This window comes from Poromitra crassiceps (genome assembly GCF_964638095.1).
Source record: "Poromitra crassiceps genome assembly, chromosome: 7".
NCBI classification, from domain to species: Eukaryota; Metazoa; Chordata; class Actinopteri; order Beryciformes; family Melamphaidae; genus Poromitra; species Poromitra crassiceps.
The window spans coordinates 27816075-27842958 of NC_139628.1; the positions used below are offsets into that span (position 1 = coordinate 27816075).

General features: G+C 45.1%; 1 protein-coding gene across 1 annotated transcript; it reads left to right on the forward strand.

Moving 5' to 3' along the window:
• Window positions 1-10295: 10295 nt before the first annotated feature.
• LOC310779175 (uncharacterized protein) lies at window positions 10296-26496 on the forward strand. Its single transcript, XM_083639675.1, has 8 exons — window positions 10296-10396; window positions 12040-12360; window positions 13654-13914; window positions 14000-14137; window positions 14794-14871; window positions 15089-15129; window positions 17129-17245; window positions 25402-26496. The coding sequence occupies exons 1-8, from the start codon at window positions 10342-10344 to the stop codon at window positions 25501-25503; spliced, it is 1113 nt and encodes a 370-aa protein (XP_083495801.1). The 5' UTR covers window positions 10296-10341; the 3' UTR covers window positions 25504-26496.
• The last annotated feature ends 388 nt before the right edge of the window (window positions 26497-26884 follow it).

Consider the following 26884-nt stretch of genomic DNA (forward strand, 5'->3'; position numbering starts at 1 on the left):
CTTTATAGATCTAGCCTCTTCATTTTGCTCTCAAAGTGCACCAGATTGAAGCATTTTACTTTAGAATGGACAACATTTTCTAACCGAGTGGGCATAGCCCCTTGGGCCCCCTACGCCGCGCTAAAACGACCTCTGTATTTCTCAAACCCTGGCTACGGGCCTGTTTGGATCTATGATGTTCCTGCAAGCGACCATCACCTGATGGCTCATCCTGGCTGCACCAGTTGTTGTCTTCACAGCTACAGAGTGTAGCTGTTGATGCTGTGGTTAAAACTAAGAAACAAAATGTCTTCCTGTTATAGTTTCCTCTCAGCAGCCACAGGCCTCAGCTGCAGGAAGATGCTGCTTGTTTCTAGTCATTTCAGAAAATAGTTTACAGTTGATTATTGGTTTACCACCATCAACTGTGCTATTCTCTAAACTTCTTCTTTTGGCATTAGTGGAACGTTTTTCAACAAGCAAATCCAGTGGACCCATCCAACTAACAACTAATCAACTGACCCACAGTTATGGACCAACTTGGTTGACTGAAGCAAACTTCAATTAGGCATAATACAGTATACACTGAATAATGCTGATTGAACTGAACACTTTTTTTTCTTCAGTGTAAACTGAACTGGGATTGGGTTGGATTAGCATTTTTAATAGATGAACCTGCTCAACATTTCATCTTATAGTTGATGTGCTGTTTTGTGAACTGTAGGTTTAATAACCTGATTGATTGAGCCAGGTGCACTACCAGGTGCATACACCAGGGCTTCAAACAAGCTTGTGTGAGTCACCTCTATCCCATCATCATCATCATCATCATCATCATTGAGTAAGTGGGCTCTGTCTGTCTGCGTTTTTGGTCACGTTTTTTCGTTGACATTGTGAGATTTGTGATGATTTTGGTCAGCAATGATGTCACTGATGATGTCACAATGTCTATGACATCATCATGACTCTACTTTTCTCCCACTACGATCACTCACTGACGTCATCAGTGATGCGAAGTTGAGCAATTGTGCATTGTGCATGCCAATAGAGCAGGCGAGGCTACACAGCAGCAGCAGGGTGGGCGAGCCCAGGCAGTATCTTTATAGTTACTGTTTCATGGTCGCCCCCCCCCCCCCCCCCCCCCCATTTGTTTCTTTCTTTGTGTCTTTTTATTTTATTTATTCTTATTTTAAGTAGTTGATTTGTACGGGGATCTATTTCACTGGATAGGCACTGCTTGTACAATTTGGTTCTTGGAAATGGATGTAGGGTTTTATAGGATTGTTTTGGATGAATCCTGGGCACTTTTAGAATTGTAAGTTAAGCTTTAATTCTAGAACTCCCCTTTTATAGAATTATTGACACAATTAATCTGTGAAAAATTAAATGGAGTTCGAAGTAAACAAACAAGTATTTTAAACGATTTCAGACGGCAGCCCGTCTTTATTGTCACACGAACACACTACAACACATGCATGCGGCCACTACACACACTCTTGCTGACGGTGGCCGGTGAAATATGTCCTCTGCATTTGACCCATCCAGGCTTGTCCTTTCCTCCAGGGGGCAGGCCGGGAGCAGTGGTCGCTATTTCTTTCCAGCGCCCGGGGACCTTCATTGGACCATCATTGGACCAACTTCAGATGTTGTCGTCACTGGTCGGATGACAATCTTCTGCATGTTTTTAGTGGGGGGTTATGTACGGAGGAACCCCCTGGGGGGTACGGGGAGAACATGCAAACTCCACACAGAAAGGCCCTTTCGACGAGATAGCCCACCTGGGCAGTAGGCACTGAAGATATGGGGGGTCACAACTCCAGCGCCCACAGCGTCCCAGGTGAGAATCGAACCCAGGACCTTCGAGCTGTGAGGCGACAGCGCTTACCACTGCCGGTGGGGTACGGTGTCTTACAAACAAACCATTCGGAAATCTTAGCTAAGGCTATAATTGATGAGAGCTCTTTCCCGTCCGGTATGACCAGCAGGAAGGTTAATAAGTTGACTGATTTGATTAACCCTGCATCACCAAATGATATCAGGTTAAATAGGGTTCAACTCAAGATCGCCCAATGGATGAGAGACCACCATGATGCCATTATCACTTGGGGAGTTGGGTTAGGGTCCATCAAGTGGACCAAGGCTCGATACAACCGCAGACTGACCAACTCCTATTGATACTCTCAAATCAATGCTAATGACAATTGACCTATCGCTAAGCCACGCCCCGAATGCAGACGAGCCAATCACAGCGCGTGTGGCTCTACAATACACTCGGACATTCTCAGGTTTTATGGGGTTTTATACATTTATAAATTGAAAAAATAGTCAAACGATGTGCATGGGGGTAAATGCAACATTACGAGGTATCCTGGGAGGCCAGGCAATTGATAATATTAAACTAGTAAACGTAGATCCACTCACATCCACAATGCTACTGTTTTGAGTTAAATCTGCAATCATGGTGACAGCGAGATGACGAGTCTTCTCCCTCATTTGGCTTCCATGATCCAAAAGGTATCATAAAATCATCATGGTATTCAGAAAGTAAAATAAAAATAAAATGCTGAATTATGCGAGTTTCCAGTCATTAAGTTATGCGCGTTATGCGCGGCCCACATGACTGTCTGTCAGAGGCTGTAATGGGCTCATCTCTAGTGATGGAGTGAGGCTCCTGCTATCACATGAAACTAGAAGAGCTAAGTGAGTACATTGTACATTGAACATTGTACCTGCCATGTTCACTTGTTGGGAAGGAGGCTAAATAATGCTCTACATTTAGGCTCGATTTTGGCGAGGCAAAAAGAGGTCCCTTGACCTCTGACCTCAAGATATCTGAATGAGAATGGGTTCTAAGGGTACCCTTAAGTCTCCCCTTTACAGCCATGCACACTTATTTATACTAATCCTATATGCAGTTTTGCAAAAAACATGCAATTTTTAGCATGCAGTATAAATGTGTTATTTGCACCTATATTCTATTCCAATATGTTTGCATACTGGGGTCCCTAAACAGTTTTGGAATTTCATAAATTGGGTATGAGTGGAAAGTTGATACTCTTGTTATTAGAATATAGGAGACATTATGTGAGCATGCTGCCATGCTAACATTACTTATGTCAGCATGTATTTTGAGCTGAGCTAAGTTTGAATCCTCTATAAGGCTTAGTCAGTGTCAAAAGTGTGGTTTTGCTATGTGTCAAAAGGGCGTGAGTGCAATTACACCCTACAAAACAAGCTTTTACTGACTGCAGTACGCTATTACAATGATTCCCCTGACCCTGTACAAATGAAATGACCTGCCATTTTACCTAAAGAGCAGCTGGATCATGTGTCCCAGCCAGGACACATCACTTATTGATGTGTCCTGGGTGGGAGACATTCAAAGAACTGTAAACCCCTGCAAAACTCTTACTATCAGAGCTCATCTTGACAAGTTCACACTCCTAACATTCTAACATTCTATTTTAATTGGAATATTAACATAACTTAGATTAATCTAATATTAACATAGACTATGAATTAGTATATAGGTAGAAATTATGTTGTCATGCTGCAATGCTAGCATGACTTATGTCAGCATGCATTTTGAGCTGACCTAAGTGCTGTTAGGATCCTCCAGTCTACCCACAAGGCTGGGTCAGTGTCAAAAGTGGGGTTTTGCTAGGTGTCAAAATGGTGTACATGCAGTTTCACCCTTTTGACAGAAAACAAACTCTATACTTTTACTCTCTTTGCAGTGAGCTATACAATGATGTACATAGGTATACAATTATTTCTTTATTTTACTCCTGCTTATTCATAGGGGACATTCTACATCACACTTATTGTATATAATGTAAATAGCAGTTGCTTTATATAGGCTACCTTTGATCGCAGTCCTTGTTTGTTTGTATGCAACACTTGTCACCATCAACACTGGTGCCCCCCAGGGGAGCGTTAGCTCCTCAGTCCTGTTCACCCTGTACACCAATGAATGCAAATGCAGCACTGCCAACAACCACATGATCAAGTTCTCGGACGACACCGCCATCCTGGGCCTCATGTCTGACACATCAGACGCACTGGACTACCAACAGGAGATCCAGAACTTTGTCCAGTGGTGTGGCAGACACTTCCTCATTCTGAACACCAAGAAAACTGAGGAGATGGTTTTTGACCCCAAATCCATTGGAGACCACTCACCAGTGGTCATTCTTGGCCAGAACATAGCCCAGGTTGACTCCTACAGATACCTGGGCATACACATTGACAATAAACTGACTTGGAGCGTTCAGGTGGAGAGTGTATGCAGCAAGGTCCAACAGAGGCTGCACTTCCTTCGCAGGCTGAGGGTGTTTGGCGTCAGCCAGAAGGTGCTGCTGCTCTTCTACCATGCCATAGTGGAGAGCATCCTGCGGTACGGCATTTCAGCCTGGTTCGGCAACCTCAGTGTGCAGCTGAAAGCTCAAATCACTCTGCTAACACAGAGGGCCATGAAAATCATGGGTGTCAGACAGCCCCCCTCATTCCAGGCTGTCTTTGAAAAAACAAGGCCAGGTCGAAACCTGGCATAGGGCCGGTGTGCTCAGTAAAGTCCAGAACTCTGCCAAGGTGTAGAGTCATTTGTGTTCAGTCTAAAATTTTGGCCCCTTGAAACCAGATTAGAGGACCATTTACATTAAGATTAGACTGTTTTTCAGTCTTAACCATCAATTTGCTGAGTGAGTGGCACTGCTCTTGCCCAGATGTAGCCATATAGGTAAAACACTAATATTTTCTGACTCACCTCCACCACCACCTGCTGATGTCTATATTATTTAACCATCTCATTCTAGTGATGTCACGGTACCAATAATTCAGTAGTCGGTACCGGTACTAGTGAATTTCCACGGTACTCGGTACCAATTTCGGTACCACGGTAAAAAAAACAGACTGATATTTCTTGAACATATTCTCCTTTATTAAAGTATGCAACCATTTTCAATGAACAAATGGCATGTAGCCTTCAACTTTAAAACAAAACAATGTGCTTCTGCTTACTTCTTCTTACATTCAACTCTGTATGGCAGTGAGTACAGACAGTGCAACACCAGTGGCATGTAGCCCTCAAGTATTTAATTTTATTATTATATTAAATATTATAATTTAATTTATTTCACAGAATTGCTGGAATCCTTTTTTTTCAACGGTGTATATTGGTATTTGATCGATGCATAGGAATTCTGCCAATGCCCTATCACACTTTCTTGCTTCATGTGAGTCATATTTCCTCTGCTTTTCAAAAACATCAGGAATTGTCTGCTGGGTGGTCTTTTGGGCTCCGCGACTTGTGCCTTCCTCTTCATCTTCATCTCTCGCATACTGTTAAATGGAAAGTAACGTCAGTGAGATTTACTAAAATAAAGAGATGATAAAGACAACTGCACATACACACATGTAGAGTGCAAGCAATTTTATGTAGCTAGTTTTAATTCACGGACATGTTTCACCCGAAAGAAGCTTGTATTTATTTTGATGCCATGTTGAACTATGGCTAAGTTCGGCTATTAGCCGTGTCCCATAATGTTTCCATTACAAACATTGCATGCACACGTGTTACACTATGCTAGCTAACGCTGTACCAGGTAGGCTATTAGCCGGGTCCCATAATGATTCCATTACAAAACACGTTAACGTTAGCGCAAACGTTTTTTGGTTACACAATGCATTGCCAGCTATCTCAAAAACGAATGTGACAGGATAAGGTCTGTTTGATATGTTGTTAAACGTGTTATTTTACACCGTTTGAAAGAAGTAACCCACCTTGAATTATTTGAACAGGTCTGGGTGCCTGTCTTTCAGCTGCTTGGCGAGATTGGATGTGTTACCCTGTTTGGTTTGGAACTCCCTTTCACACTTTTTGCAGATGGGACTTTGGGGACTGATATTTCCAAATGCGACTCTTTGCATTCTTCTTCTCAACAAGTTGAGTTGTTGGAATAGGACAGGAGCAGCCGCAACCGAATGCTGTCACATTCACAGCTGCTTTACATTAGGACAAAAAAGACGATACATGTCAACTCCTCAAAAATCGAATCAATAAATTCCTAGTCGGATCGAGAGAGGCACCAGACGATGAAATGTCCGACGACCGGCTCTTGTGGAACTCTCTGAACGAGCTAGCCACAATATTAGCCAGAGGTGCATTACCGCCACCTACCGGACTGGAAAGCGGAAAGACATTACATCGCCTGAATCCTCCGTGAATCCGTGCTAATATGGTCTGGGAGACAGAGTGGAATGTAAGGGCCCTGCTGTGCATTCTGCACAACGGCCCCAACAATCATCCGACAGGCTCAAAAAAGCTGCTCTGATCCCACCCATGTGCTCCACCACGAGTACCAGCTCCTCCCTTCTGGCAGGCACTACAGGGTCCCCAAATGCAGGTTAAACCGCTTTAAGAACCCTTTTTTCCCCCTGTCCATCAAAGCCCTAAACAGTAGCTGAAGGCCGCCCCTGTTGGCGTTTTTAACCTGCACTGTTTTTACTGCTACTTTAAATTCTAATAGTCTTTATCTATTTTAATCTAAATATTGAAGACAAACAGTGTTGTGCAATTGGGGTAATGTGCAATTCTGTTTTTTTAGCAAATATATTTTTAAAATCACAGACTATATTTGTTTTTACCTATTTTAATCTAAATACAGAAGGCTACAGTGTTGTGCAATCTGGGTAATGTGCAATTCTGTATCTTTTATAATCTCTTTTATGCATTGGATTGTACTTTTTGGGCAGTGTGCAATTTTGCTAACTGTTACTGTAATAGTCCTGATGTATGTGCTGTATGTATTGTCTGTATGTACGTGTTGTCTGCCAAACAGCAGCCATAAGGTGTATATGTCCAAGACAAATTTCCTTCAGGACAATAAAAGTCTATCCATCCTAAACCTTTACTTTTCCTTTGAAAGTACATTAAGAGCAACGTATAAAAAACACGATTTCAGACGGGGGGTACGGGGAGAACATGCAAACTCCACACAGAAAGGCCCTTTCGATGAGATACCCCACCTGGGCAGTGGGCACTGAGGATATGTGGGGGTCACAACTCCAGCGCCCCAGGCGAGAATTGAACTCAAGACCTTCTAGCTGTGAGGCGACAGCGCTACCAACTGCGCCACCGTACCCCCCGAGTATACCAGAGTCATATCACCTGTATGTCTACATACTTGACCAATAAAGCTGATTCTGATTCTGATAACGTCAATTACCTCAATAGTCTTTGATTCAGGCCCACCTGCAATATCATTTCTGGCTACGCCCCTGACACACACACACACACACACACACACACACACACACACACACACACACACACACACACACACACACACACACACACACACACTGCACAAACACAGACAGAAACTACAGTAGGGTTGGGCAGTAATGAGATAATAATACCTTATATACAGGGGTATTTGAAAATAGCATAGATATCCATTTCATTACCGTCATTGCAGTCATAAAATAATTCTGTGCCAAAATCGTATATATAAGTGTGTTTTTCCAGCACCGCTGTCTGTGTGGCTATAAAAGAGACAACAGAACCTTTTGTAAACAATGTGTAATTTGTCAAATAAATATCCTGTCAATAAAGAGTAAAGGATGAATCAGCGTAACATCACAGCCACCCAGAGATGCGGAACCTCGCAGCAGTTAACTAGTATGAGTATATTATATATATACATCACATTGCTTATATTTTGACATTCTGAGTGAGAGCAGAAGTAGATCAAGAGTCTGCTGATTAATATATGCATGTTGTGTTAAAGTTGTGTGAACTGTTGCAGTTTTTAAAATGAGGTGAATTTAGTGAACAGCACAGCCGGCTAGAGTGAGACACTGAAGCCTGGCTCCATAGGGTCCCATTAAAAAGTTACCCGTTGCCACCTAGTGACGCCGTTTATTTACCTAAATGCTGATTGGCTGATCCCTCATATTAGAAGAGAGTCAAGCCACCATACTCAGGTGTCATGTGACAGCTTCTCCTGAGCAACAATTAGCTAACCCCTTTCTGAACTGTGTCTTTTAACCTAACTTAACAACAGAGTTACAAGTTAAACCTAACTTAACAACAGAGTTACAAGTTAAACCTAACTTAACAACAGAGTTACAAGTTAAACCTAACTTAACAACAGAGTTACAAGTTAAACCTAACTTAACAACAGAGTTACAAGTTAAACCTATCAACAGAGTTACAAGTTAAACCTAACTTAACAACAGAGTTACAAGTTAAACCTAACTTAACAACAGAGTTACAAGTTAAACCTATCAACAGAGTTACAAGTTAAACCTAACTTAACAACAGAGTTACAAGTTAAACCTAACTTAACAACAGAGTTACAAGTTAAACCTAACTTAACAACAGAGTTACAAGTTAAACCTAACTTAACAACAGAGTTACAAGTTAAACCTAACTTAACAACAGAGTTACACGTTAAACCTATCAACAGAGTTACAAGTTAAACCTAACTTAACAACAGAGTTACAAGTTAAACCTAACTTAACAACAGAGTTACAAGTTAAACCTAACTTAACAACAGAGTTACAAGTTAAACCTAACTTAACAACAGAGTTACAAGTTAAACCTAACTTAACAACAGAGTTACAAGTTAAACCTAACTTAACAACACAGTTACAAGTTAAACCTAACTTAACAACACAGTTACAAGTTAAACCTAACTTAACAACAGAGTTACAAGTTAAACCTAACTTAACAACAGAGTTACAAGTTAAACCTAACTTAACAACAGAGTTACAAGTTAAACCTAACTTAACAACACAGTTACAAGTTAAACCTAACTTAACAACACAGTTACAAGTTAAACCTAACTTAACAACAGAGTTACAAGTTAAACCTAACTTAACAACAGAGTTACAAGTTAAACCTATCAACAGAGTTACAAGTTAAACCTAACTTAACAACACAGTTACAAGTTAAACCTAACTTAACAACAGAGTTACAAGTTAAACCTAACTTAACAACAGAGTTACAAGTTAAACCTAACTTAACAACAGAGTTACAAGTTAAACCTAACTTAACAACAGAGTTACAAGTTAAACCTAACTTAACAACACAGTTACAAGTTAAACCTAACTTAACAACAGAGTTACAAGTTAAACGACACAGTTCCGAAAGAGCGACAATATGCTGCAACAAGACCCACGTCTCACTCTCTCTGTTTATCTCTCCTGCTGTGTCTGTGTGTGTGTGTGTGTGTGTGTGTGTGTGTGTGTGTGTGTGTGTGTGTGTGTGTGTGTGTGTGTGTGTGTGTGTGTGTGTGTGTGTGTGTGTGGGTGTGTGTGTGTGTGTGTGTGTGTGGGTGTTCATGCCAATCTACAATAAAATAAAATGGACGTCCAACGGGCGTTGTGCCACTTTTTTGGCTGGGGTTGATGGATTAAACCCAGCCAAAATCAAGAGGAGAGGAGGGGGAAGGGGAGGACAGATGTGATGTCATCAGACAGTTATGATGGCTAAGTGTGTGGATGGGCCTAGAGGTCTGGTGTGCGTAGCGTGGAGGTTCAGTGATATAAGACAAAAGTTGGTTATGACAACTATGATGTCACTCAGTAAGTAGTGATGGCTAAGTGGAGGCTTGGTGGGTGGGCGGTATGTACGGAGGACGTACATACAAGATTTTCTGATGAAAAAGAGAAAAGGGTGATGGAGAGGAGAAGAAGTGGAGGAGAGAAGAGGGAGGAGGACAGGAAGGACCTGCACACCGCCAGTTGTGCAGGTCCTGAAGGCTGCATCCGATCACCTTTTCAGCAGTGTGGATGATGCGCTGCAGTCTGGAGATGTCCTTGACGGCAGCAGCAGCAGCACCAAACGGATGGTAGGAGGATGATGATGGAGGAGGTGGTGAGGATGGACTCGACGGTGGAGGTGTAGAAAAGCTAAATATGTGGTTGCAACTATTGCGAATTCACACTTTTTAATATCTTGTGTTTCTTGATAGTGGAAGACAAAGGAAAACATAATGTGGAAACTTGTTGAATGATTGGTTGAAAGAGAAAAGGTCCTCAGTTTTTATATAGTCTCATATAAGTATCTGTTTTTATTTTGCTCGCTCAGTACCATATTATACAGTGCACCTTAGAAGTCTCAGCTGTCCAGCTCAAATCCTCTTTGTCTATGAAGGAAGAATATACCCCTCTCCTCCAGTCAGTCAGTTGGTCATATTGCCTGCATGTGAAGTGAGACCGATACACACTTCCCTTTTCCTCTAACACAGGAGTTTCCTTGATTAGACGTTTCACAATTTCTGCACGGCAGCAGAGATAACAGTGAAACACATCAGGCTTGTCAGGGTAGGTTCTGCTGAGGGACAGAGAAAAGACATGGAGGCTGTGATTGGACTGTTGATGATGATGGTGCTACTGGGAGTCTCTCATGGTGAGCTCTTTCACTATTCCCCACACATTCATGATTTATATTGTGTGAGTAAACTGTTTTGTGTTGAACCAGTAATCCATACTCCTGAATCAATACTAATAGTGATACTCCTGAATCAATACTAATAGTGATACTCCTGAATCAATACTAATGAATACAAATAAGATCATTATTGACAAGTATAGTCATGATGAGTAGAGCTACAGTATAATCGTGATCTCATCTTCAGTCCTGAAGCTGAATGAGCTTCTGTGGCGTGAAATGAGCTGTCTGTCCGGGAGACTCCCCTGCTCTTGTTGATAAATTTGTATTTGAGTGTGAGTAGCCGGTGTGGCTTTGTTAACCTGGCTTTCATTGCATCTGTGGGGTTTGTTGGTGGCATGGCTTTTTTAATCCCTGCTGTGTGTGTGTGTGTGTGTGTGTGTGTGTGTGTTTGTGTGTGTGTCTGTGTGTGTATGTGTGTGTGTGTGTGTGTGTGTGTGTGTGTGTGTGTGTGTGTGTGTGTGTGTGTGTGTGTGTGTGTGTGTGTGTGTGTGTGTGTGTGTGTGTGTGTGTGTGTGTGTGTGTGTGTGTGCGTGCGCGTGTGTGTGCGCGTGAGTGCGTGCGCGCGTGTGGGCGTGCCTGTGTGTGGGTGGCGAGGCAATTGAGTTTGTTTAGTTTTTGGCATTGTTAGGTCGCTCGGGTTTTTTTAAGATAAGTTGACTGTTCATTCAAGGAACATCAAAAGTCAAAGTCTTGTCGATAAATTCATTTACAATCTTCACTTACCGTATTCTGTTTTTTTTAGTAGCCTGAATTAATTTCACAGAAGTATGCACTGAGATATCCTGTATACAACCCATTACACATTAATGATACTTTCAGGACTGCAGAAACTTGACTTTTGACAGCAAGTCAACAATACCAACAATACCAAGTCAATCACAAAATGTACTACAATGAATATAGTATTGAATAATAAAATTGAATTGAGAAATGCACATACACCGTACGGTATAGTTTCGAGAACATAACATATTAGTATTGCCATGAGTACAAATCTAGCACAGGAACTACCAGAGCCAGACAGTGGTCTAGCATGATATAGTTTTGTCTGGACCTCTTCTTTCCTTCCTTCCTCCTCTGCATGTTTAAGCTGCCTTACATTCAAAGCAGAACTTTACCCCCCCCCCCTATATGGACACATGGAATAAATACTTGATTCCGGCTCACAGTATTATTCTCTCTGTAAAACTTCATTAAACTGTCAATAATAATAATAATCATCATAATCATAATAATCATAATAATCATAATAATCATAATAATAATGTGTATTCTTCTTCCACCAAGCAATATAGTTGTGGAACAGTCTCAAAACAACTGTAGCCTAACAGTATGAGAGGTGATTTACATTTAGTGAATTAAAGGAACTGTCACAGTCACAGCTGTGTTGTTGTTTGTTTGCTGTTTGTGTTGAATCATCTTCTGTCTGCATACTGTGATCTGAGAGAGTCAGTTACACCTATTATTCACAAATATATCCCTATACCTTCATATTCAATACATTCATATGGCACATCGGGCACAGCGGTCATTAATGTTGCTGCTGGCATTGTAAGAAAGGGATCCATATTGTGATATTTACTTTTTTTTATTTCCAGGTGTGGAAACCTACTGTGATGGCAGACAGAGTGGGTCGTGTTACGCTGCTCTGGGAGGAACTGTGGTTATCCGGCTGGTCAATGAGACCAAACTAGGCTTCTCCTATACATTTAGCAAAGATGGAACATTCACAGTTCTCAAAGTGAAACCAAACAACATTGTGATTATTGAGTTAGAAAACAGATCCTCCTTTACTCGGAGTAATGGAACATTTAGGATAAGTAACCTCATCTACACTGACAGTGCTGAATATTCCCTTGAAATCTCGAATGCAGATGGAAAACCAATAGAAAGTCGAAAACTAAACATGTTCATACAAGGTAAATAAGTACTTTATTAAATTGTTGGAGAAATTAGTCATAATAATAGACCACATATTCCAGTATCTCATAGCAATTTCCAGCAGAAATAGAAGGCAGCAGTCTCAGTTTTGGCTCATGGGAACAAACAGTCTGTTAGTAATATAACTGTCAATAATGTGTGATTAATAAGTAGAAATGATAGTGTCAGTAATCAGATTTTAATTACAGATACATTACTATAAAAACAAATTCTACAATATGAAACTAGTTGAGTGAGCTATGTATTACTATTTTATAATTTGCAAACAAATTGTCATGACAAAAATACAGTTGTACATGTTTGAAAACCCTAATAATCCAATGTCACTTTAATCAAAGGATTATGTGAGTATGGTTGTGAAAATTGTGGAGGAGTTGGACACGCTTCCCCAGAATGAAACTCTTATGTGGTGCTATTCCCCTACAAAAGACATAGACAGTACTACAAAAAACATAGACAGTACTACAAAAAACATAGATAAAACATAGTAAACAACATCAAAGGATAATCCAAAAAGGTTCATAGTGTCTATAGCCTACTTTACTTAGATCGTTAGGTTTTCTTCTATATCAGACACAGGTTTTTGTTCCTACCTGACATGTTTCGACGGCAATACTTCCGTCCTTACCTCCAGGTGCTTTCCACCACCTGGAGCAGCGTTCTCAAACGGCGAAATGACAGCGGGGGGCGTGTCGTCGTCCTGTCAAATCTGACAGGACGATCACGCCTCTGTAAACAACATCAGCTGTTTAAGACACGTCACACACCATCTAGTGACACCTCTGATGAAGACGGAAGTATTGCCGTCGAAACATGTCAGGTAGGAACAAAAACCTGTGTCTGATATAGAAGAAAACCTAACGATCTAACATCAAAGGATGTATGGATAGTGCTCAACAAGTTGGAAGAAAAAGACAGGGGCACTGCCTCAATTTCACCAATTTATTTGAGCATCAAAAATCAAATGTTTGATGGTCAAATTAAATTGGTGGCACTCTCCCTGTCTTTTTTCAAGGTGGTGAGCGCTACACATACATCTTGGATGTTGTTTTTGTAGGTTGGGAAAATTCTCATACCTCTTGGGTTTTAGGAAACAGTGGATAAACTCAATACACACAGTGGTCAATGCTGTTTTTATGAGTTCCTGAAAAGTTGATTATTTTAAGGTTTTCACACAACAGTGATGACATACTGACTTACGTAAAACTCAAAGAAATTGCCTTGACAAGATTCTGCCAATGTCCAAACTCATCTGAGTCCATTTCCCTCAGCGCCTGTGTCTGCTGCCCAGCTGACTGATGAGTGTCTGTCCCAGGGAGAGGTGAATGTGTCCTGCTCCTCTGAGACGGGGGACAGTCGTCAGTACAGCTGGACTCTGGACGGAGGCACACTGATGGACACAGAGCTCGTCTCTGGTGATGACATCACAAACACCATCACTCTGAAACCAGGCGTGACGGGACGACTTGTCTGCTTGGTCAAGAATAACGTCAGTGAAGCCAATGAGAGCAAGACCATATCAATCTGTGAAGGTGAGGCAGAACATATGAAAAAGTGTGATGTTGATGAAAGTGACACTGATGATTATGATGACATGTCTATCGCATTTGCCCACAGGCTTCGTGTGGGATATCTGCACCATAAGGACACAGGTAGAGCAGGTGGTGCGTAAAGACAAGGTCCAGTGTCCTAAGTCAACAACAGCCGCAACCACGCCCAAAGAAACATCAACTGAGACCACCGGGACCACCACGGGTAAGAAGACTGGCAGACAGAGTCTGTTAGACCCTCCACTCATATATCCTCCAATCAAACAACTGAGGCTCTCAAACACACAGACCCATGGTACATTAGTAAGTGATGATTCACTGATGTCATTAGGGGTCCAAGAACGTACTGTAGTGTGTGGAACCCTATTGTAATTGTTCTGTTTATTAGGAGTCCAAGTTATTATTATTAGTAGTAGTAGTATTGTTGTTGTTATGATTATGATTATTGGTTGCTGTTGTTGTTCTTCTTCTACTTCTTCACTCTCCTCCCTCTTTCTCTCTGATTTTTTCATCTCGGTCTGTTTCCTTGATTCTTCTTCTTTTGACCAGTTTTGAGATATGTCCTATATGACTTTGTGATGTTCCCCAATAGAGGCTTTGCTGTTTTGTCTCAAATCTGCAGCAATACACATCTGCTGCCATCATGGAGGTCCATGGAGAACTGGTTATGTGAAAATAATGTCTGATGGTGTAACAACCAAGGTTACAGAAATAGTGTTGTGGTGGATTTGGTTACTGCGACACAGTCAACAGTCTTGTCTTTAGCCACTAGTCTCTCCTCCAAAACATTGAGCTGTAGCTTGAGAAGAGTCAGTTCAGTCTGTGTCATCATCAATGATGTTGTGTGGTTTCTTCTTGCAGACTGCACCTCCCAGAGGACTATTATCATTACTTTGTCTGTCTGTGTGGCGGTGCTGCTGCTGCTCCTCATCTGCAAACGTAAGAGATTTACTCATCATTTTGACCAATATGAAATCCACCCACTCACTCTCTCACTAACTCACTCTCTCTCTGTCACTCTCTCTCCCTCACACACACACACACACACACACACACACACACACACACACACACACACACACACACACACACACACACACACACACACATACACAAACAAACAAACAACAACAACCTTTGTACTGTGTGTCCACAGAGTTTAACAGAAGGGGAAACTCAGATACCAGAAACCCGCAGGTGACTTCTTTGCTTTGTACCTATTTTTACTATCATTGTTACTGACATTGTTACTGTCATTGTTACTGTCATTGTTACCATGACTTCTAACACCGTAACAGAGAAATGTAAAAAAAAAAAAAAAAAAAAAAATAGGAGGAAGGGGGTGGGGGGGGGAGGGGGGGGGGGGGGGGGTTTATAACTCGCCCGTTTGGAGTAAAATAGATGATAGAAAAGGGGGTGATTGACAGATCGCCTGTCCAGTGATCGCGCAGCTTGCCGATCATGGACCAATAGCAGGCGGACATCCCCATCTCACGTGAGGTGCGGAAGGACTCAACCCATTCCCTCCCACTCCCACTTTACTAATGTCAATTATATCAATTATGGAATAAATTGTGTGGCCCACCCACTTTTATTCAGGCCCACCTGCAAATTCATTTGTGGCTCTGCGCCTGGGTAAATTAAAATGTTGTTTTCTCTGAAAAACATCAGTCAAGTACATTATCAGTGAAAGCATTTAAAATGACAAATGTCCAGTTTTTATTATATTTTCCTTCACAGATTGTAACTTTAATTGAGCAATGTAATGTAATGTAATGAAATGCCTTTCTAATGTGAGAGGAAACCATTGCTAACATGAGGATTTATATTTTATATTTTTTAATCTCTCCTTCTTAATAACAAACAAATGTCCAGGCGGTAACGTTGGTCAAATTTGTACAGCGCTACACTAGACTTGTGGAGATAGTCTGACCGAGCGAGACTAGATTTCTATTGACATGTCCTTGTATGTAACAGTTCCATTTGTAAAATTGCTAACACTTACTATTAACTCATTGAGTGCCAGCCACTTTTGGAGAACGGACGCTCCCAGTGCCAGAGTTTTCAGAGCGTTTTCAGTGATTTCTCGAGGCCCACAGAATATTGTGTGATATGTAAACACCGAACACGCAAAAAGAACAAGGAGACTCTATTGTATCATCAGCAAAAAAAAGTTTATTGATACCATTTTCCGTTCTTTAGTTATGAGCCGGAGAAGATAGGTTGTTTTCAGCGTTTTCAGGCATTTCAAATTATAAGCTGAGATATTCAGCCTTTTGTGAAATGCAGCATTTCAAGCACATTCACTGACTCTAGATAATATTTTCTGATGTAGTGATGTGGTGTAGTTGTGTCCTGCCCTGCGTGCCCCACCCCCCCTCCCCCCCCTCAGCTGAAAACTCCTCCCCACACTAGTAACACACAGCCTCGCACCAAGCGTCTATTTTCGGAATGCTTTTGGTGCGCCGCCTCCCAGGCAGCGCAACATGGAGAAGCCACACGCGGACTGCAGTGAAAGGTTTGGCTTTTCAGTGTCGCGCTGCTGCTTTTCTAGCGGCTAATCATGTGGAGAAACTATGCTGACAGACAGACAGAGGCAGAAGGACTCAGTTGTGTGCGCGGATTGACTGTGTTCGCACGCACCGTCAGTTGCAGCCAGAACAATCTACATGGCTCTGGACTGCAGCATGAGCGGGTTCTCTTTGATCAAGGCTATTTCAGGCTGTGTATTCCTGACATTTCTGTAATCAGGAGAGCACTGTCGCCACCTAAGGGTTCTGTAAAATAGGTTATAGACCTCCAATAGCTACTATAGTTGTACAGGAGCTGCGGAAGGCTTTGATCGACGTCCCACCGTCAAAAAACGCATTGGACGTCGAAGGACGTCCGTGGCACTCTACGTCACTATTTAATTGGACGTCGAAGGACGTCCATGGCACTCAATGAGTTAAGAATGCTTTTAGAGAACATATTTCAATATGTTGAATAACAAGAAATATAATACATAGTATTAACTGTAATTTTTATAAAGTGTTATAATTTTGGAAAATGTGAAATTCTTTTAAATTTACATTAAACTGTTTAGAGTAGTGTTGCAGAACAGGATACAACACAGGATACATCTAAGATGGAGGACTCCATGATTGCCACTGAAGGTGTCTTGTCACCTTGTTAAACTTCATATTTTTGGTTGCAGAGTGTCACCTATGTGAACTCTGCTGCAGCCTCTGGATCTCAGCCAGACTCCACCTACCAGACCCTCAGTGCAGCCACCATGGATCATCAGGACCAAACATACTCTACTGTCAGACAGGTGAGGTCAACATCACAGATGCTTTGCTTTAAGCAACAACTGCTGGAGCTACTTGAGATACAGGATGGTCCTGCAAGGTCCTCCTCACGGCGGGTGTTGGTGAAGGGTGGTCAGAGCATTCACATTGTTGAGAAGTTCAACCCTTCTCTTCAGCAGGTATCTCAGGGTCACAACCATTTTGCCCCTTATCATGTACGCCTCACCTGAGTGGGGCATAGTGAAGACATTAGTCTTTGCCTGCAGAAGGGTTCCAACAGTGGACAACCATCTTGAGCTGGTCTCACCTGCCATGGCTATCTCCCTCGTGGCTTAATTCCTTCAGTTGTTTGGGTTCCAAGCCAACCTCCTGTAAGAAATGGTGCACTGATGTTGCTGAAACCGCCACAGCTGATTTCAATGGGGAATAAGGTCAATCAAATTTTGGAAAACGTGAAATCCTTTAGACTTTACATTATATAAACGGTTTAGTGTGTAGTAATGAAGCGACGCAGATGCACCGCAAATGCATCTGGAAGAGCAGCCAGTTTCATTCCGGCGACCTTGTTAACAGATTAGAACAGTGATACTCAACCCGAGGCTCTAGAGCCACATGCGGCTCCTTTATGGGTAGTTGTGGCTCTTTAAAGTCTTAAATATCTGTAGTATGCGGTGCTGGGAGCACACGGGGGTATTTTGCAACTTTTGGGTGAACTACCCTTTAAATACTCCAACCCAGCAACCAGGTTCAAAAATAGTGTTCGACACAGGTGACCAAAAGGAAGGGCATCGAGACAAGCATTTCCCCCAAGATCACAGTTTTATTGGCTAACACAAGTTAAACAAACATTAAAACAAACAACTTTAATATGCTAAATAGGTTAAAGATATAAAAAGGTAGCCTTTAAAAGGCCTAAACCTGCTACAGGACATAGGCCGCAGCCGACGGCAGTGGGGGTAAATGTCCTGGGACAGAGCAACTAAATGTACTACAGGGCGGCCACAAACAACACAGCACACGGGTGAGTAAAATCAATAAGGGATCAAATCCAAAATGGAGTGCAACATCACTAGAAACAGGTGGCGCCCTGGTCAAGACCTCTGTTACTACCCCCCACGGACCGGTCGGCCACTCTCAATCCTGCAGCGATCCTATAGAGACAAGGAGAAAGGTTTCAATACATAGGCTGGTAGGGTAGCTACCTAGTTAGCCAATAGGTTCTTGGAGGAGAATTAGGAAATAATAGACGCCACATAGGGCTGGGACATGGAATAAAAGTACAATCAAGTGCACTAATGATCACAACAAAATCAAACCAAACGAAATCAAACAAAACAAAACAGCAGTGGCAGTGTCTATAAAAGAACACAATTTACATTATTATATCTGCTGACACACCCCCAATAAGCCATCCTATACTAAACGTACTTTATATTTTACCTTGGCTTATTTCCCAAATACCCTGTAATGGGCAGCTCAATGCGCGACGAGGGGAGAGCACAGGGATGGTCACGCAGTACTGGACCAGGAGCAACGCAGCCTGAGCACAGTGGACGCCTACGTGCCACGCCGGGAGCCAGGAAACAAGCCTATATCTGGGCATATGAAAACAGAAGGTAATTAGCGTCACCAGCATTAACGTGAGCATTTACACCAGTAAACTAAAACACTTACTGGGAACAGCACCGCCAAACCCTCCTGCCGCACCAGGAGCCAAAGAGAGAGAGAGAGAGGGAAGCTTACTGAGGCACGGCTTTTATGTCCTACCAAACAATTTGGACCAGGAAGTAGGCGGTGTCCTACCAGACGGGAGCCCGGGAGGGACATTCACTACCGGCTACATATTGTAGCGTATCAGCATTACACATACAGGGGTGAGCATTGGTAGTGTCTCAACTACAGATAGGAACTGATGTGTGGGAGTGTTGTATTGGGGAACACTATGCTGTGGGGATACTTCCGGGAAAGACTGAGCATGCGCGTCAGTCTTCACACACTGCTAGAAGGGAAGGCTGCTAGCTACGAGCGTGACAACCGCTGAGAGTTGTAATATAACTAACTGAGAATAAAGAACCTTGTACCATCAAGAAGCCTCTGCCTCATGAGTTACCAGGAATGTTACACTGGCGTCAGAAGTTTAAACGGTGAATATTGCCTCCAGATTCGGCGAAATGGTTAACAAGTTCCTGAAGAAAGAGCGCAAACGACTCAATAGAGAGGCGGGAAAGGCAAGAGCCGGGGCAGACTACCAGGCGTCCGAGGAGGAAGATGTCTGGGTGGACGCAGCCGCTACCACAGAGAGCCAAGCGGGAAAAGCAGCAGAAAGTCTGGGGTTGGTGAAAATAAAATTCGAACCAGACAGCGCTATCACCGTAGCCATGGAAGCTATCCCGCGGCTCAAGGGAGCTAGCAGGCAAGCTAGCGAGGCGGGAGAAGGAGCGGAGGAACCGGGGCCGGTGAGGGTGAAGATCGAGCGGGTTGACATTGCCGCTGTAGCCATGGAGGCTGTGCCACAGCCCAGCGGAGCTAGCCTGCGGGCTGAGGACAAAGACGGGACACGGGTCGAGGCGACAAAGGACGGCGGGCGGCGAGGAAGAAAGGAAATCAACCCGCCAAAATTCAACGGTAAAGGCGAGTGGGAGCCATATTGCACAATGTTTAACGTAGCAGCGGACATAAATGGCTGGTCGAGGGAAGAGAGAGCCAGTCACTTGGTGATGTCGCTCGAGGGCGAAGCTATAACATGTGTGGCAGCAATGGCAGACACAAAAGACTTAGACATTGTGATGGCGGCCCTGAGGAGGCGGTTCGGACGATGCAAAGAGGAAGGCATCATGGTCGCGGAACTGTGTAACAGGCGCAGACGACCAGGGGAGCCGCTGCGAGCGCTGGCTACAGACATTGAGATCCTCAGCCGGCGTGTGTACAGCCGGTTGCCGCCAGAAACACTAGACGAGCTAGCACGAAATTACTTCATCCAGGCTATCGCGCCGCAAGGGCTAAGAGAGCAAGTAATGTTGCAACGGCCAAAGACACTAGAAATGGCGCTGGAGCTGGCGTTCGAAAGAGAGACAGTAGAGGGCTGGGCCATGAACAGCGAAGAGGGGAGAGCTGCCCCCGTGGCGAGAATGGCAGCAGAAAGCCCGATACAAGAAGAGCCAGCGTGGAAGACGGCGTTGACAGAGCAAGGCGACAGGGTGAAAGAACTGTCCGAGTCAGTACAACAGCTGACAGAACAACTGCTCCGCAGAGCGACCCTGCAGTCCAACCCCGCTCGGCAGCCCACACAGCGGAGCAACAGCTGGGCCAGAGGGAACATGATCTGCTGGGGTTGTGGACGCCCCGGGCATCGGGAAGCAGACTGCCGCCGGAGAGCGTGGAGCCAGGGAAACGGCACAGGGCCCGTCCAGATGGGGCGAGACGGGTCTACGATGCCACAGTCCCCGTAGCCACGTCATCGCAGGAAAGAGCCCACCGACAGCAACGGGGAGGTGGGGCTCCGCCAGGCCCCGAAGTAGACGACATCGCCGGAGCTGTCAACATGCAGAGCGGGCCGCGCGCGATGAACGGCTGCCATGTTCCAGTCTACCTACAGGGGAGATACTGCGCAGCCCTGGTGGACACGGGGTGTACGGCAACGCTGGTGAACGTCAACATGATGCCCGAGGGGACGTGCCTGGAGCAGCCAGCAGCGCAGCGGCTAAGAACAGTATCCGGTGAGTTGATGCCAATGAGGGGGAGGGGACACGTAATGATAACAGTGGGGGGACAGACAGTGGACTTTCCGGTGTGGGTGGTAGAAATGACGGGGCCCTGCATCCTGGGGGAAGACTACTTAACGCTAAACAAATGCACAGTAGACCTAGGAAAAAGCACATTGACATTTGCAGGGGGGGCAGTAGTCCAGATGGGCCACCCTCCCACCGTTCCAGGAGAGAGAGCTAATGTGAATAACGTCACTGTATATCGCGTCACCGTAGAGCATGAGCCCCACCCAGCAGACCAAGCCCCTCCACAAAGCCCCGCCCCTAGCCCACCTCCAAACACTTGCCCTCAGCCAGCGCAACAGGCAGAGGGGGAGAGAGAGAGGTTAGAGATGCTCAGGGGATTGCACCAACGCCAGAGGGAAGGGTTAGAACCCCAGCAGAGCGATGAACTGTGGAGAGTACTAGAGGAATATAAAGACATTTTCGCCATGTCGGATGATGAGCTAGGCTGTACCCACCTGGTGGAACACGAAATAGACACGGAGGGGGCGCGACCCGTCAGGTCATATCCCCGTCGGGTCCCCGCAGCGAGGAGAGAGATAGCGAACGAAGCTGTAGAGAACATGCTTGTTCGGGGATCATTGAGCCATCAGACAGCCCGTGGGCGTCAGGAGTAGTGCTGGTGAGAAAGAAGAATAGCCCCAAAATGCGATTTTGTGTAGACTATAGGGGGCTGAACAAAGTGACAAAAAAAGACGCATACCCGATGCCCATCATCGAGGAACTGTTAGACGCCGCGGGAGAGTCATCCTGGTTCTCATCCCTAGACCTCCGTAGCGGGTACTGGCAGGTGCCCCTCCGCGACGATGCCAAACAAAAGACCGCCTTCCGCACAGAGAAGGGGCTGTGGCAGTTTCGAGTACTCAGTTTCGGGCTGTGCAACGCACCAGCAACGTTCGAGAGGTTAATAGAGAAACTGCTGGGAGACATTCCCCGATCCGAATGCGTCGTGTATTTAGATGACATCTTGACACACGGGGGCACGTTCCAGGCAGCAGTGGGGGCGTTACGAAAAGTCCTGCAGAAGATAGCAGAGGCGGGTCTAAAGTTACACCCAGACAAGTGCCACTTCCTGAAGAGGAGGGTGGAGTTCTTAGGGCATGGCATCGGCGCGGGGGGCATTCGCACCCTGGAAGAGAAGACGCAGGCGGTCATGGAGTGGCCCACCCCCAGAAACAAAGGCGAACTCGAGAGCTTCGTAGGGCTAGCCGCATACTACAGGAAATTCGTAAACGGGTTTTCTAAAATAGCGGAACCACTGTTCAGGCTAAAAGAGAAGAACGCAGACTTCCACTGGACGACAGAATGCCAACTAGCCTTTAAAGCCCTCAAGAAAGCGCTGACCGAGTCCCCGGTGCTTAGAGCACCAGACCCCGCCCTGCCGTTCCTACTAGACACTGATGCCAGCAACGGGGGTATGGGGGCCGTGCTGTCCCAGGCGGGGCCGGACGGGGAGCGGGTGGTGGCGTACTACAGCAAAACTTTCGATAAAGCAGAACGTAACTACTGCGTCACCCGCCGGGAGCTCCTCGCCGTAGTAGAAGCACTAAGACACTTTAGATATTACCTCCTGGGACAGCCGCGGTTCACCATACGGACCGACCACTCTGCGCTGCAGTGGCTGTGGTCCTTCCGAGAGCCGGAGGGACAAGTGTGCCGCTGGTTAGAGAAAATGGCAGACTACAACTTCACGATAGAGCACAGGGCAGGGGCACGCCACGTCAACGCAGACGCCCTGTCACGACAACCCTGCGCAGAGAGAGGGTGTACGTACTGCGAAAAGAGAGAAGGAAGAGAGAGAGAGCTCCAAGAGGAAGCTAGGATCTGCCCTAACCACACGGGGGATGGACCAGTGTGCAAGACGCTGCGGATGGCAGAAGCAGCAGATTGGAGGGGCCACCAAGAAAACGACAGGGAGCTGTCGCCGGTACTGCAATGGGTAGAAGAGGGCCAGAAGCCGCCCTGGGAAGAGGTGGCAGGGGCCACCGACACAACCAAAGGGCTGTGGGCAGGGTTCGACACCCTGAGATTGAGTAGCGGAGTGCTGATGAAGTCCTGGATGGAGCCAGCGACAGGAGAACCTAAGTGGCGGAAAGTAGTGCCGACGACGCTGAGGGAGGAGGTGTGCAGGAGCTGCCATGGAACTGTAGGGGCTGGGCACTTTGGGGTAAGCAAAACCCTCCGTCGCATCAGACAAGGCTTTTATTGGGGGAGGATGGGGAGAGACGTACAGGACTTCTGTCGACGCTGCGACCTCTGCGCAGCGTACAAAGGGCCGTTAGACCAGTCTCGCGCCCCGCTCCAACAGCTAGCAGCAGGAGCCCCCATGGAGAGGGTAGCAGTAGATGTGATGGGACCTTTCCCACGCTCAGACAGTGGAAATCGATACGTCCTGGTCGCCATGGACTATTTCACAAAATGGCCAGAGGCATACGCACTGCCCGACCAGGAGGCGGGGACGGTGGTCGACGCACTAGAAACCGGCATGTTCAGTAGGTTCGGAGCACCAGAGACCCTACACAGTGACCAAGGGAGAAACTTTGAGTCACGAGTGTTCGCCACCATGTGCGAGAAACTGAACATTAAAAAGACACGGACCACAGCATTGCACCCCCAGAGCGATTGTAGAAAGATTCAATCGAACGCTGAAAAAGCAGTTGGCCATCCTCACGGAGGAGCACCAGAAGGACTGGGACACGCACCTGCCTCTCATCCTCATGGCCTACAGATCTGCCACCCACGAGTCCACCTCCTGCACACCAGCTCTGCTCATGTTAGGTCGAGAACTGCGGACACCAGCAGAAATGGCGTTCGGCAAGCCACCAGATGCACTGGACGCTCCCCCGGGGCGAGAGTACGCCAGGAGGCTACAAGATCGCTTAGAGTCCGCTCACAACTTCGCTCGGGACCAGCTAGAGAAAGCAGGCATGAGACAAAAAAGGAACTATGATGTGAGGGCAAAGGGAAACCATTTCCAGGGGGGGGAGTTGGTCTGGGTGTACGCACCCCGGAGAAAAAAAGGGCGTAGCCCTAAACTGGACTGTCACTGGACAGGCCCATGCAGGGTCATGGAGAGAATGGGGGAGGTGGTGTACCGAGTGCAGATGCCACTTGGTGGCAAGAAGGTACTCCACCGAGACAGGTTGGCCCCATACCGGGGGGGGTGCACCTTTCCCCCAGATCTCGGCCGCTCGGCGGTTTCACCTAGACAGGCTGAAAGAAGGACTCTGTCTCCACAGAGAGGGGCGTCCGGCTATGACCGGGCGGGCCCCACTCAGAGACTTGAAGGCCCAGAGACACTGCAGGCGGGATCAGCCCCGCAGGCAGATTCACAGAGACTAACACGGCCACGGAGAGAGCAAAGGGCTCCAGGACGCTTTAACAACTTTGAGTTGTATTAAAAAAAAAGAAAAAAAAAAGAAAAAAGAAAAGAGAGGAGATGGTGGTTGGAAATGTTGAAATGTTGTAACAGAAAGTAAAGGATGTGCATGACATGAGATATTGTGGGGGAGGAGATGTGGGAAAGTCTGAGATTGCAACATAAAATGTGGTTGAAAAGAAAAAAAACAAAGAAGTTGTTAAAAAAAGATGTTGGGTGTGTTTTGGTACAAGGGGGTGTGTGATGTGGTATCAACGTGGGCGTTGACCTTATTGTTGGGCGGGGAGTATGTAGCGTATCAGCATTACACATACAGGGGTGAGCATTGGTAGTGTCTCAACTACAGATAGGAACTGATGTGTGGGAGTGTTGTATTGGGGGAACACTATGCTGTGGGGATACTTCCGGGAAAGACTGAGCATGCGCGTCAGTCTTCACACACTGCTAGAAGGGAAGGCTGCTAGCTACGAGCGTGACAACCGCTGAGAGTTGTAATATAACTAACTGAGAATAAAGAACCTTGTACCATCAAGAAGCCTCTGCCTCATGAGTTACCAGGAATGTTACAATATCTTAAATAAATAAATAAATAAATAAATAAATAAATAAATAAATAAATAAATAAACATCTAAGAATAAATAATGGGAGGAAAGGGACTTTTTTGGATTGTGGCTCTTGAGTAGGGAAAAGGTTGAGTATCACTGGATTAGAATGTTCAGACGTGTCCTGCAGCAGTTTTGGCGTCTGGTCTATTTTTGGCACGAGCCGCGAGCGATTGTGTGAAGCCCATAGACAGTAAAAGAGGTGAAGCCAGGCAGGAAGTGAGTACAACATGTGACCGGCGCAGAGCAAAACAGAGCGCCTCAGTGTGAACGGCCAGGCTCCTGCTTGATCTGAATTTACGTGCGCCGGCGGTCGTAGAATTAATTAGTACAAGCGGTATACCTGCGTATATCCTGCACTACGCCACTGGGTGTGCTGTCATGTCAGTGGTCACCTTGACCTTGTTAAACTTCATATTGTTTGTTGCAGATCCCTGCCCATGTGAACTCTGCTGCAGCCTCCAGATCAGAGCCAGACTCGACCCACCAGAACCTCAGTCCAGCCACCATGGACGACGACCAAACTGAGTGATGAGATGCTAGAGTTTGTATTGTACGTGTATTTGATGAAACATCAAATGCTCTGCTCTTATTTCCTGTTGAAACAGGATGTTGGGTCTGGTTCATAACGCTGGGAGGGATCATTCAAACGTGTCAACCAATGGGAGATCAGTATAGGGAAAGACAAGCAGTATTACTGGATGGGAAGGGTGATGATGCTGAGATATAGGACGAATCAGCGTGACGTCACAACAGCAATAAATCCCCCAGAAATGTGGAAGTCTGCAGCAGTTAACTAGTATGAGTTGTATAATATCTCAAAAACTATAGATGACATCGCTTATATTTTGACATTCTGAGTGAGAGCAGAAGTAGCTCAATAGTTTGATGTATAATATACTGTAGCCTGCATTTTGTGTTAAAGTTGTGTGAACTGTCGCTTTTTTAAGTTTTACGTTTTATGTTTTTAAAATGTACACCACACAGCCGGCGCTATAGTGAGCACTCAAGCCTGGCTCCATAGGGTCCCATTGCTTTCCCCCCCCGGAAACGCGGTTTGTTTACCAAAATGCTGCTCGGCTGATCCCTCATACAGCCAGGACAAGCTAGAGCTAGCATTTCACCCCATTTCATCCAGTTAAAATAGAACAACAAAATAGTATTTAAAATGTCAAACCTAATATTTTTCCACTTTCATTCCAGTGTTTTAATTAAGTCTGCAGGGCCCAATCACATGAATCGCAGTTCTTTAATGTTGCAGTTCACTAGGCTAGTTGAGTTTTTCAGAGCATTAGACCTTCGGTGATGTCACCAACCAGTCTGACGATGAGGTGGGGACCAGGGGAGCAGTAACGTGCGTGCGTGCGTGCGTGCGCATGCGTGTGCGTGTGTGTGTGTGTGTTGGTTAACACCTGTTCTTGCTGACTGAGTTCTGCTTCCTCTCACAGTTTTTGTTACACTTGTAAATGAAAATGTTATATTTTATGAATAACATAATATAGGATACTTGCTTATATTGTTTACTTGTGGCTTAATAAAGAATATACATACTTATTAATTATTATTTTTTGTAAACAGTGACTTTATTACTGACTGAGTGAACGTTAAGCTACAGTATACAGGCGAAACGTGTTGTTTGCTATATAAAGTCAGTGTCAAGTCATCTCAGTCTTCTGTGGTTAATTTAGATCTATGATGTTTCTGTGAGCGACCAGCACCTGATGACTCATCCTGGCTGCACCAGTTGTTGTCTTCACAGCTACACAGTGAAGCTGTTGATGCTGTGGTTAAAGCTAAGAAACAAAATGTCTTCCTGTTCTAGTTTCCTCTCAGCAGCCACAGGCCTCAGCTCCAGGAAGATGCTGCTTGTTTAGTCATTTCTAAAGCTGCGTTCACACCTCACAAGCCTTTAA